Raw genomic sequence first — 14,836 nt, forward strand, 5'->3', positions numbered from 1 at the left:
AGGGGGGGGGGGGGGAGGAAAACAGCTGTGGACACCAGATAGCTTCCATAGATGCTATATTTGGACACTAAAGAATTAACGACTGATGCATCACTTTTATTAAGCAGAAGACAAAATAAAAACATGTTTTCAGAAAAAAAAGAATGAAAAAAAAATATTGAAACCGAAGCAAAATGGCCAGTTTATTCACATTCACTGTCTCATGCTAATAAATCACATCAGCAAAGTGTACACCTCCCGAGTGATAACAAATGATACCTTTGTTTGTTCCTGACGCGGCCTCAGGAAAACGGAAGCTGCTCTAAAATAGATGGGAGGAACAAATAAACAGAGCTGGAGCTGGAGGGAAGCAAAAAATAGCCCGACGACAGCAGGAGGTGGCACAAATGTATGGTGACCACAGGAAGATGCACAGTATCGATTAAAAGCAGGAGCAGACACAGGCTGAGGAGTTCATTCCAACACTCCTGTATATCAGTAACACGCTTTCCTGCCGCCGTCACGCAGGCCTTTATCAGCGCCTTCTCACGCTTCCTGCGCTAAGTAGCCGCGCGGCTATCGTCTTCACGCCGCCTCCTGTCAGTTCAGCTGCACGACGCCAAAAAAGGTTGATTCTGCATCCATGGAGATCAGAGCCTGGGGCCTGTATGGGATAACCAATTCCAGCCTGTCGTCTCTACGGAGCTGCACGATGCCTGCGGAGGGAGGACACAGCGTGTTCAGTCTGAGGGCATGGAGGGAAATAGTAGATGAGTGAGAGAGGTGGAGTGAAAACAGGGTAGAAAGGGGTTTTCAGTACTTCTGTGCGTTTTTGGCATGAGCGCGACTCGCGTTTGGAGCGAGATGGATGGGATGAAAGCTGTTCTTCCAAAGGTTATTCTCCCATTTGGTGTTATGAGAAGAATCGTGGAGAGCGCTGTCATCAACATGTCAACTCAGGATCTCCCATGTGCCCAGCGACTCGAGATATGCTGACTGAACAGCACGTGATCTTTGTACTTACACAACCATTATGTGACCTCATGTTTTGCATTTGAGGCCCCTTGATTCTCTAGCCTTTCCTTTAGGATCCAGCAAATCTCTAAACTAAGAATTGAAGAATATATTTGGGAGGAGAAAGCATTTCCCCCAGATGTGACGTGATGCTGCGCAGCGAGGATGGAGGTCTCATCAGCATTTGCTTAGCTTAGCCTAAAATCTTTTAACAGGGGAAACAGAAAGCCTGGCTTTGACCAGTGCTAACAAAATCAATAAAAGTCTCAGTAGAAGTCTTCAAGCGAACTGTAAGCCCCACGGGGAGCTTATGTGTCTGTGTATTTATTGGTCTGAAGCAGTCATGGTGATAACAAGGCTCTTTGGCGAGGTTGCTGCTGGCTGTAGATCCATCCCGCTGAGCCAGGGGAGCGGTATTTAGCTTTTGGCAAGGAAGACAATTAGCATCTGCAAATGATTTAAGTATCTCTTCAAGACGGCACAAGGCGCTAACCTGCAGTGTGGCACGTATTGGCAGGGTGTTCACCAGGCATCTCCTGCAAGCAGCGCAGGAGCTCCGTGGACCTGGTGTCGGAGCCAGCGGAGCTCCAGCGCCGAATGACGTGGCCCATGACGGCGTTGGAGCTTTTGAACAAAACCTGTGAATTAAGCAGAACATTAGCCACAGAGTTGGAACAAGTCAGTTGTAATATCAGCTTAGTTACGCTTGAGGTCCAATGACACCATACTTGTCCAAACACCAAGTAATAACCATCCTCTTGGACAACAATTCTGTTTTCCTTTTGTGAAATTGCATTTCCTCCCTGCACAGAAACCGTCCAAGGGATCACTGTAATATTTCCTGTGGGGAAAGGCAAGATACACTCATTCAAAATAATGGCAGGCAGGGACATGCTAATGCCAAAGACTTGGATTCAGCTTTACCTTTTATGTCTGGCAGTTTGTTAGAGTTAGCCGTTAACTGCAGAAATGATGTTGGAGCTGGTGAGAGGGGAAATGAGCAGTACACTTGGATTTTATTAACTTAGCACAGGCTGTTTACGGCCTCACTATTATAGCAGACTGTAACTAATAGAGCCATGTCCAATTCTCAGCTCCAACCCACCTCTGTTGCTGCTTTGTTCCCGTTTCATTCTCCTAGAAGACATCAGTGAACTTTGAGTATTCTGGAAAACCTTTGGCTTCATGACCCAAGAGAAAGCATATTAATACAGGACTATCTGAACACTCATAGCATAAATCTAAGTATGACTCCATGCTGGATAATCAGTGACATACCTCCCTTGTTTTAGACATCTTGGCCATTTTCTCTTTGACTCCTTCAGAACGTGGCTGATTTAATTGTAGAATTATGTCCCTTTGGAGTTTGCGAAAGTCATTTTCTAAAAGACTGGCTCTGTGCACCAAGAAGAGGCCGAGACAAAACATAGACGCCGCTAGTGATAATAAAGCACCGTACAGCATCGTGAGGCTCGAGGGACTGGACGACCTAAAGTTACACAAACGGGTGAGGTCACACATGAGTTAACCCCCGGAAACCCAAGCGTTGCATTTCTAAATGAGGAACCCTCCTCTCGCTGCCTCACAAGATGGTAATCATTTAGACTGGAGGAGCCGTGCAGCCAAATTTGAAACCTGAAAAGTAAGAGCCCGTTTTAATAAAGACAAAAAAAGGCCTCGCTCTGAGCATCATCCCCCCCCCCTCAGCGCTCGTGCCGATACGAATGAGGCGCTTCAACCTTTTCAAATCAATACCACCAGCGGCACAGACAGCGACGGCAGACGAATGCATTCGGACAGAAAATGAAACATTTTAATCCATCAATCAACTCCATTTACAAAAGTATATCCCATTTTATATACAATATGTACAGAGACGTATAAACAACTATCATTTTCCCACATGGATTCACTCATATGGTAACTAAACAACAGCACGGCAACAAAACATATCGCTGATATTCTGCAGAGATGCTGTAGTGCAAATGTGCGCAAAATATATAGTGCTGTTGTTCTATGACTGCCTTATACCTCCAGTTTTAGTAGATTGCTCTCAGCTTTGCATAGATAGACTTCAGATTGGCTTTCAACGCTTATATGATCTCATACTATTATTTTATCTTGGTATTTTCTTTGGTAAACCACTCACTTATAACCACTAACAATTAAATTAATTAAAAATGCTGAGTATACAAAGTGTGAATGAAACATCTGTAACAGCTGGTAGGTTTGGAGATACAAGATTATCATTCAACAGCACTTGAAAGTGTGTAACTATTAAGTTTCCGTCAGCGCAGTGTCCTTCTGTGTTATGAAGCGAGATGCTGGCTGTGTTGACACAAAGTTGCAACTATAAATAGATACGGCTGTTTGATGAGGAAATTTACTGTAGCTGATCTCTTTGCGCAGGACAAGTGCGAGGGGGGGGGGGGCAGAAAAGTCCAAGTCGTCCTTTCTAATAGATAGACATTAAAGTCAACCCGAGTCACTTGGTATTTCTCAACTTTAAAGACCTAGAGGTCTTAGGGAGGGAGATTAAGTGTCTTCACAACAGGGGCCAAACTCAGGCTAGAAGTTGCAGCTAATGGATTCATAAATCCTACATTGGGCAAGATGATGAGACAGCGTGACTCTGGGCTGATCTGTTTTCACTGTGTGTGACGTTCTTATTCATGCAGAGGGCTGGCGGCTGTGTAATTATCAGTTCTGCCCAGCAGATGGAGCCTCTCCGAGTCTGACGCTTCCCAGGAAGGTGGTGTGGTTGGTCATGCTGATGAGCGTGTCCTCGTAGACGATGCGTATGGAGATCCTCTGGCCCGCACGGAGCAGGCTCACGCCAGCCGTGTAGCAGGTGTTGAACTTGCGCTGGCCCGTCTCGATGCTGCAGGTGCAGCGCAGGAACGGGTTGGAGTCCACCATCACCTCATAGCTGGCAATGTCAGTGAAGTTGAGGTAGTACACCTGGTGGAGAGGGGAGACATAAAATTCACAAAGGACTGAGAAGGGTAATCAAAACAAGTCCACATGATATTTAAGAGTTTGTTTTAAGTCGAAACAGCTGGAGAAGCGGAGGAGCCAACAAGGATTTGAGTTATGGAGCTTTACATTTAGTCACAGAGAGAGGGGAAGGAGAAATATGTCTTCTAATGTAACTGAAACATACAAGTATAATCAAAGCAAGCAGGTTTTTTGATTTAACTACAGAACACCTGCCAGTTCTTCTGACTCTGCACTGTAAATTTTAAGAGTTACGTCAAGGACCGTACTCACTTCTACCTGACTATATATGAAGTAGACACCGTCCAGCAGCACCTCCAGCTCTCCAGAGCGAGAGTGCATTTTAAACACGCGATGGTGGATGGACAACATCTTCCAGTTCCTCAGGATGCCTTCGGACAGGTCTAAGCAAACAAACAAGGGAAAATCTTCAGCACACATGCCTTTCAGACAGTCTGAGCAGAGTACCGACAGAAAACAGAAACCTGCCAGTGATACTTACAGGTCTAGTGAGGCTGACTGACTGATACAGGATAACCAAAATCTGCTGGCATGCGAGGCTTATGCTCTAACACGGATGTGACTTATAATATAAGCCTATAACTACAAACTGATCCTGTAAAGGGCTATAGGATTACATTAGATTTGCTATAATCTTGCAGTAAATACTGGTAGCAACAAATCCATTACTTAGGTTCTGCAGGTGACACTCAACAAACACTGCTTACAGGAAACAGCTACCAGACAAACACTGACAACTCTCAGTGAATATTTAAGTATTAAGTGTTCTTATTATTTATTAAAACACCCACCTTCTCTCACTTGGATAGTGGTTTCCTGCCCCTGCAAGTGGACGACGGCAGGCTGAAACACAAGAACCTCTGGTTAATAAACTGAACACACTGTTGGAGCAGCTGGGACTCTGAGTGGGATGAAATCCTGTGTAAAAACGGTGACACACTCTACCTGGAATTCCTTTGTTTTGGCCTTATCGACAACCCCTGCAATAATAAGAGAGGGACATGATAAAAGTCTGGCCTATGACATGGCTGAGGAACAAAGACAAGACAATGATTAAAATAAAACAAACAGTGACATAGTTGGAAGATAGATCACTGCAGCCCTGGTGTTTAAACTCCTCCATCAGAAAGTCTCACTGTGCAGGCAATGAGTTCATCGATTTTGAAAACTTGAGCCCCCTTCTAGTGTGGGAACGCGTCGACATGCAGGAAAACATTGTAATCTGAAAACAAATCTTTCAACTCATGGGTGTTTTCAAGTTCTCCGTCTTGAGTCTTGGCTACGCTAGTGGGTTTTTAACCTGTCTTTATTTTGGGTTTATACCTGCAGGACCTTGAGCGCCCGGCGGTCCTTGTGGCCCGGGAGGTCCAGGGGGTCCTGCTGGTCCTACAGCATTGCTTCCTGGAATCCCAGGGATGCCAGGGATGCCTGGTGGCCCCTGGGGGCCCGGGGGACCAGGGGGACCAGGGGGGCCTGGCACAGACCTTTTCTTCCCTGATAAGTCAGAAAGAATAATGGTTGGTGAGTAAAACTCATTCATTGTCAGACTGGTTTTGCTTCCATGAGCTTTACAATCAATCAAGTATCTTTACTTACTATTAAATCTGGTTTTAACACCATAAGTTAAATATCATACTCATCATATCAGCTCATATCAAGCCATGACATTTCCTGGATTTACTTCCAGTAAGTAGGCAGCAGGTAGTGGAACATTCAGTGACCAAGATAAGCAGAACTCAGGCTGAAATCTGAGTTACCTTTTTTCCTGTCCTTCTTTCTTTCCTTCCCAGTCAATTCTGTAAGAAACGAAAACCATGATTAAGCTTGAAATGGTCTCATGAACAATTATCATCTCCGATAACATCTCGAGTATCCAGCTCATTCCGCGTGTTACAGTGTCCTAAACGGGCTGAAATAACAGACTGAGACGCTGTGTGCTGAACACTAGAGTGGAGGTATGTCAGTCTGTGGTATCTTCTAGTGTAGTAATTTGTAAGTGTGGTTTCACCTCCTCTGTATGAACAAGTGCCTTAAGCATTCACAGGCAGTGGAACTGGAGAAGATCATTAGAGAGATACTTTATCCTGCCAAAATCCTTTTCTTTGAATTAAGCCCAGATGGAGAATGCAGATGAAAGTGTGTGTACTTCTGCGTGTCTCCCCTTTACAGCCACGAGCGTGTGTGTGCGTGCGTATGCGTGTGTGTGGATGTTGGTGGGGCATCTATGTCAGTGCTTGAAAGACCAAATGCACTTAGACTGCATCTGGGCGCGTGTGTGTGTGTTTGCTGTGCAGCTGAAGAATCCTTTTCAAAATGCCGTCTCGCTGCTCTCGTGTTTACCATGTCATTACAACTACAAAGGCCATTTAACCTAAAACCTCACAGTTTGAGTCCCTCTCAAACATATGGCCAGTGTTTTCTCCCCTGGCTAAATGACTGGATGCACCCGCATAGATTTCTCTTAACGAGCAGCCCTATCTGGAATCTGGTGCCCGTTAGAGGAGTGCCGAGAACGCACATATACAGTACACACACACACACACACACACACACACACACACACACACACACACACACACACACACACACACACACACACACACACACACACACACACACACACACACACACACACACACACACACACATCTGAGGCTGAGATTACAAAAGCCTTTGTCTGTGCGCTCAGAGCAGAGGAGAGACCTGGGAATGATTAGTGTTTAGAGGCTCAGGACTTTACTGATTTATGTAGAAAGTCTCAAAGGTGAGTTTTTTCTTCTAATTTAAACACAATCACTAACCCCCCCCAAGTATTCAGTGTCACGCCACAGACATTGGAATGCCTTGTGATCATGCTGCACTTGTTGCACATGAAACTTCAAAGCCGTTGCTTTTTTTTTTTTATTTGCATAGCTCACATTCTAAACAAAAACTACAAAAGCAAATTCAGACACACGGGCCATGTGTTTTTCTGTTCGGCTATTGATTATGATAAATCAATTTGGTGAAATTAATGAATCCATTAAAGATAGATTTCAGAGACGCACGCCTAGTTCTCTGAAGGGACTGGCTTTTTTAGGAATTGAAATGTTTTTTTTCAGGCCTGACTGAAAACACACTTAGATTCCAAAACCCAGATCTGTTTAGTTGATAAAACCAAAAGATATTTCAGGGACCTGCTATTCTTCTGAGACGGGGGGGGGATCAACGCGGGCTTCGCTGTCTGTTTCAAATTGGTGAAACCCTCCCAAACTCATTGTTGTCCTTGTTTGCTATCCAAGTAATAATCAATCCCATTCCATCTAATCCCTTGCTCTATAAACTCCGCAACAGTGTGTGGTGGAGCTGCTTTGTTAAGTAAGAACAGCAATAAAAATATCAATTCCACAAAAAAAGTGAGAAACTATTAACAATTGTTTTTCAGAATTTAAGAGGATTAGGCCCGGCATAATCCTGTTGTTTACACTGTGACCGCCTTCCAAAAAAACAAAACAAAACAAAATAAAACATTACTAAACGTCGTCAAGGCTGTAGCCAAGAACGTATCCAGAAAACAGACGGCTGCAGGTGCAGCGGGGAGCAAAGGTTTATGGTTTACTGTTAAACACGCTGAATTTGGATGTGGATAAAACACCAGATTGCAAAAGGGGAAGACAATAAAGACAATAAGCTACGGTGTCAGCATGTAGCTTCTGTATCAAGGTGTGAGCATAAAAGCCAGCAGCTGCGTGGCGCTGAGGCCCGTACCTGCTTCTGGCTGCTTGCCGGGGCTCCTTTTCGCTCGCTGAGTTATGCCCCTGTTGTCCTCTGTGGCACGGACGTCACTATTTCTGTGCAGTGCGTTCTCCTGGCAAAGAAACAGAACATTTTAATAAGTGTGTGTGTGTGTGTTTGGATCACCACATATTCATTCCTAGATGCAAACAAAAGAATTGAGTGATACAAGATTTTGAGAGCGAAGCCATGTTACAAGTGGCCTTTCTATTCTTGGGGTATAATGTTTGCACAGAGACAACTTGAGGCATTTGAAAAGATGTGAGACACTGTCAGCCAGCGCATTCACTTGCGGCCAAGCTCCCACCGGGGCTGTAACCTATCCTGTAACCCAAGTTGGTTTTGTCTGCGTTTCTGCCGTTTGAGACGGTCACCTGGACACGGCTGCTCTAAAATTCACCCTTTTTGACAAAAGGATAACGTGAATTGCTGTTAATATGAGAGCAATACCCATTCACATAGCACCTGGTCCCAGCCCTGTTCAGACGTGCCGTGAATAAGCCAAAAAGGAACCTGAGTGAATGGAAAGGAAACGGCGGAGCTGGTCTGAGATCATCCCTATGAGCAGGAAAGGCTTCGCTGCAGCGGTGGGGTGTTCCCATGGGTGAGTGAGTGGCGGGACAAACCGCACGCCTGTGTTCTCCCCTCACTGGTTCTGGTCGACCTACATTCACATGAACTCTTCAGCACCCGCTGACCTTACAGTAACACCCTTAATGCATGAGCAGCTCCAACAACAAATACGATCATGCACAGGGCTTGTGGCTTGGAAAAAAAGTGCTGATTGTTCAAAGTCGCGTTCTATTAGAGGGGCCGGTTCTCGATCACATTCATCCGAGAGTTCCCAGAACCCGAAACCTGGCACTTGAAGCCCGACGGGACCACCCAAAGCCTCCTCGCCGTCACACTTCTGGCCACACTTTGGTGCGTCAGCGCGAATAATGGCCAGAGTGCGGGGCACTGGCGCTCCGACAGGCTGAGGACAGACAACCAGATAACTTGCATTGTGCTGGACATCTGCTTGGAGTTTGTGTAACTGACGTCTCCAAAGCAGTGACACGTGCAGCACCTTAGAACGGATCAAAAGATAATAACACATCAGTTAGGGTTTCTGCTCCAAATGAATCAGACAAGTTTGCTGACAGGCACTTTGACCTCTCCTCTCCATTGAGGCATATCTCTGTTCACTATAAGATGACATATTCCATGTTTCCATCTGCGATGCTTGAGTAAACACAGTTGTAAAACCCCAACGGTGAGAAATCTTCTCCTGAAAGCAGCGTGAACTCCCCCTGACTCTCTGTGTGGTTTCGAGCAGAGCCACTGAAAGACCATAAGAACACAGACAAGAAAAGTTATGTTTTGAGTTTCTTCTGTACCTCGTATCAGATGTTGGAACCCCCCCCCCCTCCCGCCGCCCGGCGGTGAGGGATGAGCTGTATCGTGTAGAACACCCCCCGCCGGCTGCGTTGGACCAGCTCAAAGTAGTTCAAGTCTGCATCCCTGACTAGCTGCCAGCCATGTCTGACCTTATAAGCGGGAGAGTTTTAGCCTAATGGAGGCGCACGCACTGGAATGGTTTATCGTCACACACGGCTCCAGATGTTCCCCGCGACCGGCGACGTTTGCTGTTCATTTGGCGCACAGGTGTCTCCACATCTCCTCTCCAGCTGTTGGCATATAGGGGAGGGGGCTTTCTACCTCTCAAAGGATTCTGGCTGTATGTTCAGGCGTATGGCGTTACACTTTCGTCTGTTCTGACAGCCAAACATGATTCAACAGCCAATTTCTGGCCCGAGATTAAGCCTCAGAAGAACGACAAAAAACAAACAAGCAATCTGCTAGGCTACTACCAAACCGGTGCAGATGGTGTTTTAGATGAAGGGAACAAAGTGATTTTTTGGGGGGGGGGGGTCCATTATTCGACTATGAGAAATGGTTTTGCGCCCTTGTTTGCCTCATTTCACTTCATTACAACATTTACAGCCTTCATACCCTTCAAAGGCATGCAGAGTTACAGTAAATCAGGATGACAACGTGTTGGTATGTATGCCAAGTGCCAACTATTGAGTAAACCATTCTTTTTCAGCACAAGGGAAAAATGCTATTAATTAGAGGGCTCTCAAATCTTCAAAGCGTTGGTGGGGGGGTGCTCTTGCGCTCAGAGGACGTGATTCCCTGTTGCTCCGTGAGGATATGACTAAAATTCAGTCACCCCTGGGATGTGTAATTTTCTGATCACAAGACTCCTCTTTGCTCTATTAACGAGTGCTATTACAACAACTTGCGTTCTTGCACTGTTCCTGCTCCCATACTACCCTGACAACCGCAACATCTTACACTGATTTGACGCCGCAGCTTGTGCACTTTTAAACCGTCACGCCATGTGTGCGCTCTCGCCCGCTCCGATTTCTCTTCTTTTTCGAATTTGCACAAACACAGATAATTGCTCGGGCCAAACTTTAGCGGAGAGCGCGAGGTCACGAAGTTGAAGAGGTGAAACCGAGGGCCGGGGGGGGGGTACACCAAGCTCGGTGACTTGAACGATGTGGGTGCAGAGCGACTCGCCCTTGGACGTCACCAACGGGGGCGTCCGCAGCTCAGCCGGTGTCAAACGCCATGCGCTTTAAACCATCACTGGGGTAATTCAATAACGGCGATCCGCAGACTGTCGTCTGAAAACGCCGCGGCGCTCGCTCTGAGGGAAATGTTGTCTGTCAGCAGCCAATCACGCTGCAGATGTTGCAACGCTTGCGGCGCAGTGATGTGGAGCTGAGTGCCGTGAGTGCCTCCAGAATTTATTATTTTGCTAGATGTTTGTGACTCTGGACTTAATCTTTACTAGGCGTCTACGCCATGTGTCTGTCAAGACAATTCAGGCTAGAACGTCTGCAGCCTCATATATGTGGAGCTTCTACCTCCTCCGCACTGTGTTTTTATGACGCTCGCGCCTGTACACATTAATGCCCGATATGTAGGCCCACTGGAGCTCTACATATGATGACGCTGTTTAAACTAATCACGCACTGGTCACAATTAAAGTAGATGTGGGTGACAGCCCACCCTGACGCCGCAGAGCATGTACGCTGCCGAACACTTTGTGTCCCATCAAGCTGACTTTTTTAATAGCCGTTAACTAGACTCCAGATGTTTCAGCATCTGTTCTTTGTGGGACTTTGAAGGCATACATCAGAGGAGAAAATTATTTCATATAATGGTTATAAGAAAAATGTTAGCTCAGATAGCGTTTCAGTCTTCGCCCTAAGTGTGTGGATGCAGTTTTATTAAGCGCGACTGACTGCGCCACACTCTTCTTCTTCTTCGTCTTTAATGTCCTGCGTAGCGCTCATACCTCACACTCGAGAGCAACGCGCACCTGGGAGGGGCTTTTTACTGTTGGGAACCGCGCAGATCTGTGAAGCAGCTGGGATTTACTGCCTTGCTCAAGGGCATACCGACTGTGCCCATTGAGAGGAAGACTGTGTTCACTTCCTAGAGCCGAATCATAAATGGCCAGATCGTCCGCTCTCATTAAGACGCATGGATCTGAAAAACTGAGAGACGTTAGCTGGTACATAATGTGTGGACATCATTCTGTTTTACCTCTACGAGAACCTGTAACTGTAACTAAGTCTAATTTTGAACTTGCACTTGAAGAAACAAGCAGGGTGGGTTTGTACAAATCCTGCGCAGGAGCAACTGCTTCAGTTTCTTTGTCTCCTATCACCCCACAATCCAGGTTACAAGCAGGTCAACATGCTGATAGGACACTTAAGTAGTAATGCAGTTTATATAGCTTAAATCCTTACAAGTGCTATAGCCACAAGCAGTTAAGTGTGATCAAACCTAATAGAGTGATTCACACTAAAACTAGTTTTATGCTTCTTTCCATGTGCACTTCCTAAACCTCATGATTACATTTTCCCTTTCTAGTAATTAAACGGACCGTTATCTTTCTTATCTTATGTTATGATATCAAAAATCATTTTGCATCCCTTTTGACCCAAGGATTTTCCACTGGCTGCACTGTTTACCAGCTGCTGATTTATGAGCAACAGGATCCCAGATGAAAATTATCTGATGCGCTGAATTCGGTCTGCACTGCAGCTCTCGCATGATGGGAAACCGCACTTTGTCTCTCTCGAAAGAAAACTCCAGCTCGAAGCGAAACGAATCTATCCGTACAGAAGTGTAAATCTTGCTTTGTTTTTTCTCAGGGACTCGTTTCATGTTCCGTTACACTTGTCTGTTTACCTTCACGTCACATCAGATTTCAGTGATGCCGCTCAAGTGCCTTTGATGACACTCATGTAAAACGTCCAATAAACAAATTTTAGCTCCACAAAAAAAAAGATTCATCAAAGGAAAGAGCCCGAAAAACTAACAAGTGCGGCCTCTGCGACCAAATGCCACATGCTCCTGTTTCTCCAACTATGAAAACTGTGGGATGTGTAATCAGAGTTGTTTAATGCAGACATCTGGCAAGGACAGCATCACAGCGCTGTTAAATATTTACAGCTGGGCCACAGTCTTTCACCTCATGAAGCATCACCATCTGGCTTGAATACCAGGCCCATCTCACTCTGCTTAAACCAGGGAAACCACTACTCCCTAAAATAAGCTTAGCAAAGGACACACTGAGGACAAATGAAAAGGCTGGGCTTCCCACTCGCAAAAGGAAAACGCTGCAGAGCAGACCACATTACCAGCAACACATCTAGATAGTCTTTCCTGCAGGGAAATAAATGCCTGAATAACCCAAATTCCTCCGAGTGACTATCAAATTGAGGGTTTGTGTCCAGCCAATGCCCCACACAGAGGATCATTTTCTCTGAAAAAGGTTATACAAGCAGTGACACATGAGCTAAATGAGCAAGCGATGTAAGGTCGAGACCTCCACTCAGGCCCTTTGAGCTAATAAAATTAGGCAGTGTGTGTGTGTGTGTGTGTGTGTGGGGGGGGGGGGGGGGGGGGGGGGGGGGTCCTGTGGTGGTAGGGGGTTGTTGCCAAAGCCACAGACAACCCAATGAACATTCAATCAGCCCACTGCCAGAAAAGAAAACACATGTAAGATGAGGCTGGCTCCGCTCCAGCTCCCAACTGCCCCATCCACGTCCTGATGAATCGACATCAGCCCGTGGGCTTTGCACCTGCTGGCGGTCCGGTGCATTCTCCGTCCACCTGCTCCGGCACACCGGCTGGCCCGCCCGCGACTCCAGCTGGGCGGCCGGCCTCGGTGCGGAGCGCCGCAAACGCGATCGACTGGGTTAAATGCGGTGTGATCAAAGGGAAACGCAGCCACGAGTTGACTGGGAGTTTAACCGGGATTGTTTCTTCTGCTTCTGGGAAGACATAACTTGAACGTCTCCTCTCTCACCTCCTTGGCACGTCTGCGTCAGCCTCAACAGGAGGTGTTGGCCAGGTGACAGAGGCGCAGCTCAGATCGTTGAGAGGCTCGGCGCGCGCGCACGGGAGCGTTCGTTTAAAACCTATTCGTCTGGCGGAACTCCGCGACAGGCTACTGTAAAAGAAGTTGCCCAGGAACATGCCGCGACAGCGCACAGCCACCGAACCTGACACCGGAGGACTGAGCGGAGGCGAGCGAGCACGAACAGCCTCCGCGCGAGGAATGAGAACAATGTCGTGCCGGAGGAGCCGCTGCTGCTTCAGTTCGCCATTTCGATACATTTTATTTCCCAACATATCATTTAGTGTGTGTTTTACCTCGCGACCCTCTCCGCCGTGGCTGCTACCGGAGTCCAGGCGCGCGTGCCCGGGCGCGAGCGGCGGCGCCGGGTCAGCCGGGTCGCTCCCCGCTAATGACAACATGGAGTCCCGCTTCTGGTGGATAATTTCCCGTTTGACTTCGGAGCGCAGATCCAAATAGCAGACGAGGGTGACAGCGTGCAGAGACAGGGACAGCAGGAATAATCCCAGGAAGACTACGCTGCTGCCGCGACTCCTACACTTCTTGTGGCACGTGCAGGGAGCCGCTCTGGGCATCACTTTGTCCGGGAAGTCCTCCGCGTGCAGACCATCGCATGCCATTATCGGACGGAGCGCGAGGCAGATGCTCTTTATCTCGGCATAATCGGGTCGCGCTCGTGTCGCGCGGGCCGCGGCTATTCATTGAACGTGGAGACTCATAGGTGCAGCAGCGGCAGGTCGGCGCAAACTTCTTCGAGTCGCTGTAGTAACAATGGAGACCCGCCCACCTGCGCTGTGATTGGCCGGCGAAGACAGCGAGCCCAGACAACACGGGCCAGAAGCCGGGGGGCTCTCAACGCGCAAGCATGGCCTCCACCAGGCGCAGTAGTCGAGCGACACCTAACGGAGGGTGCGGGTTACTGCAACGCCCGTCAGACACTAACAAGAGGATGTTGTGAGAATATTCCCCTCTTTGTGTTTGGGTGATTATTACTCAGCACTTTGGGACACGAAAACACATTTCGTGACATTCCTCAGGCATCTATTTCCTGCCCTGTGAGTGTGAATGGGAAGGGCCGGTCACCGACGGTCTGTTTATGCGTGTGTTTGGTGTGTTGCAGGCTTAAGGCATGCTATTTTTCACTGGGCTACTTTGTTTGGCACTTTGTTATGTTATGTGGGTGGCACATGGGCGGAGGTGCATAGGGTGGTGGTCCCGTGTGAAGAATCGATGTAAAACCTTGGTAAATATCGCCCAGTGTTGTTGTTGAACAAGAGCGAGCGGTCGACGATATCGTCATCTCATCAAAGAGTGGAAAAGTATTGCAAATTGTATTTTTAAACAGACTACACATTATATAATTATATTTAATTGCATCTGGATCATGTAAGGCCGAACGATATGATAGCAGGCCTGGAGGAGAGCCGGTGTCACAGTGAGGTCAGCGCCACTCTGTGTACAACACCATCAAATACTCTAAACACGTGTCACTCAGCTGCACTCGGGGAATAGTTTGACATTTATGTTAGCGAAAAGCCAGCTGAGGACAACGCTTTAACCAGATTTAATGTGGCACTGTGGTTTTCCACGTTTTCAACATCCGCAGCAGGCCTACGTCTCGTT

General features: G+C 47.2%; 2 protein-coding genes across 4 annotated transcripts; both read right to left on the bottom strand.

The window, feature by feature from the left end:
- Positions 1–75: 75 nt before the first annotated feature.
- LOC114864262 (tumor necrosis factor ligand superfamily member 13B-like) lies at positions 76–2,514 on the bottom strand. 2 transcript variants are annotated; one of them, XM_029164989.3, is made up of 6 exons: positions 2,272–2,514; positions 2,099–2,174; positions 1,918–1,974; positions 1,722–1,834; positions 1,487–1,631; positions 76–695 (listed from the first exon to the last, which is right to left on the bottom strand). In XM_029164989.3, the coding sequence occupies exons 1-6, from the start codon at positions 2,512–2,514 to the stop codon at positions 580–582; spliced, it is 750 nt and encodes a 249-aa protein (XP_029020822.1). In that variant the 3' UTR covers positions 76–579. The 2 variants fall into 2 exon arrangements, with proteins under 2 accessions (XP_029020822.1, XP_029020821.1); XM_029164988.3 differs by having other exon boundaries at positions 1,487–1,834.
- Positions 2,515–2,784: 270 nt separating this feature from the next.
- eda (ectodysplasin A) lies at positions 2,785–13,989 on the bottom strand. 2 transcript variants are annotated; one of them, XM_029164983.3, is made up of 8 exons: positions 13,510–13,989; positions 7,759–7,858; positions 5,769–5,807; positions 5,335–5,505; positions 4,957–4,991; positions 4,803–4,854; positions 4,270–4,394; positions 2,785–3,954 (listed from the first exon to the last, which is right to left on the bottom strand). In XM_029164983.3, the coding sequence occupies exons 1-8, from the start codon at positions 13,831–13,833 to the stop codon at positions 3,694–3,696; spliced, it is 1,107 nt and encodes a 368-aa protein (XP_029020816.1). In that variant the 5' UTR covers positions 13,834–13,989; the 3' UTR covers positions 2,785–3,693. The 2 variants fall into 2 exon arrangements, with proteins under 2 accessions (XP_029020816.1, XP_029020815.1); XM_029164982.3 differs by having other exon boundaries at positions 4,264–4,394.
- Between the last annotated feature and the right edge of the window lie 847 nt (positions 13,990–14,836).

The sequence above is a fragment of the Betta splendens genome, chromosome 10, assembly GCF_900634795.4.
Source record: "Betta splendens chromosome 10, fBetSpl5.4, whole genome shotgun sequence".
Classification (NCBI taxonomy): Eukaryota; Metazoa; Chordata; class Actinopteri; order Anabantiformes; family Osphronemidae; genus Betta; species Betta splendens.

Excerpts from the sequence above, each read along its gene's own strand:
- eda (XM_029164982.3), bottom strand. The coding sequence starts at position 13,833 with ATGGCATGCGATGGTCTGCACGCGGAGGACTTCCCGGACAAAGTGATG. Across the intron at positions 5,808-7,758 it reads CGGCAAGCAGCCAGAAGCAG|AATTGACTGGGAAGGAAAGA; the intron begins GTACGGGCCTCA and ends CGTTTCTTACAG. Across the intron at positions 4,395-4,802 it reads CACTATCCAAGTGAGAGAAG|ACCTGTCCGAAGGCATCCTG; the intron begins GTGGGTGTTTTA and ends TTGTTTGCTTAG.
- LOC114864262 (XM_029164988.3), bottom strand. The coding sequence starts at position 2,514 with ATGTGTGACCTCACCCGTTTGTGTAACTTTAGGTCGTCCAGTCCCTCG. Across the intron at positions 2,175-2,271 it reads AGATGTCTAAAACAAGGGAG|CCAAAGGTTTTCCAGAATAC; the intron begins GTATGTCACTGA and ends TGGGTCATGAAG. Across the intron at positions 696-1,486 it reads CAATACGTGCCACACTGCAG|GCATCGTGCAGCTCCGTAGA; the intron begins GTTAGCGCCTTG and ends CTCCCTCCGCAG.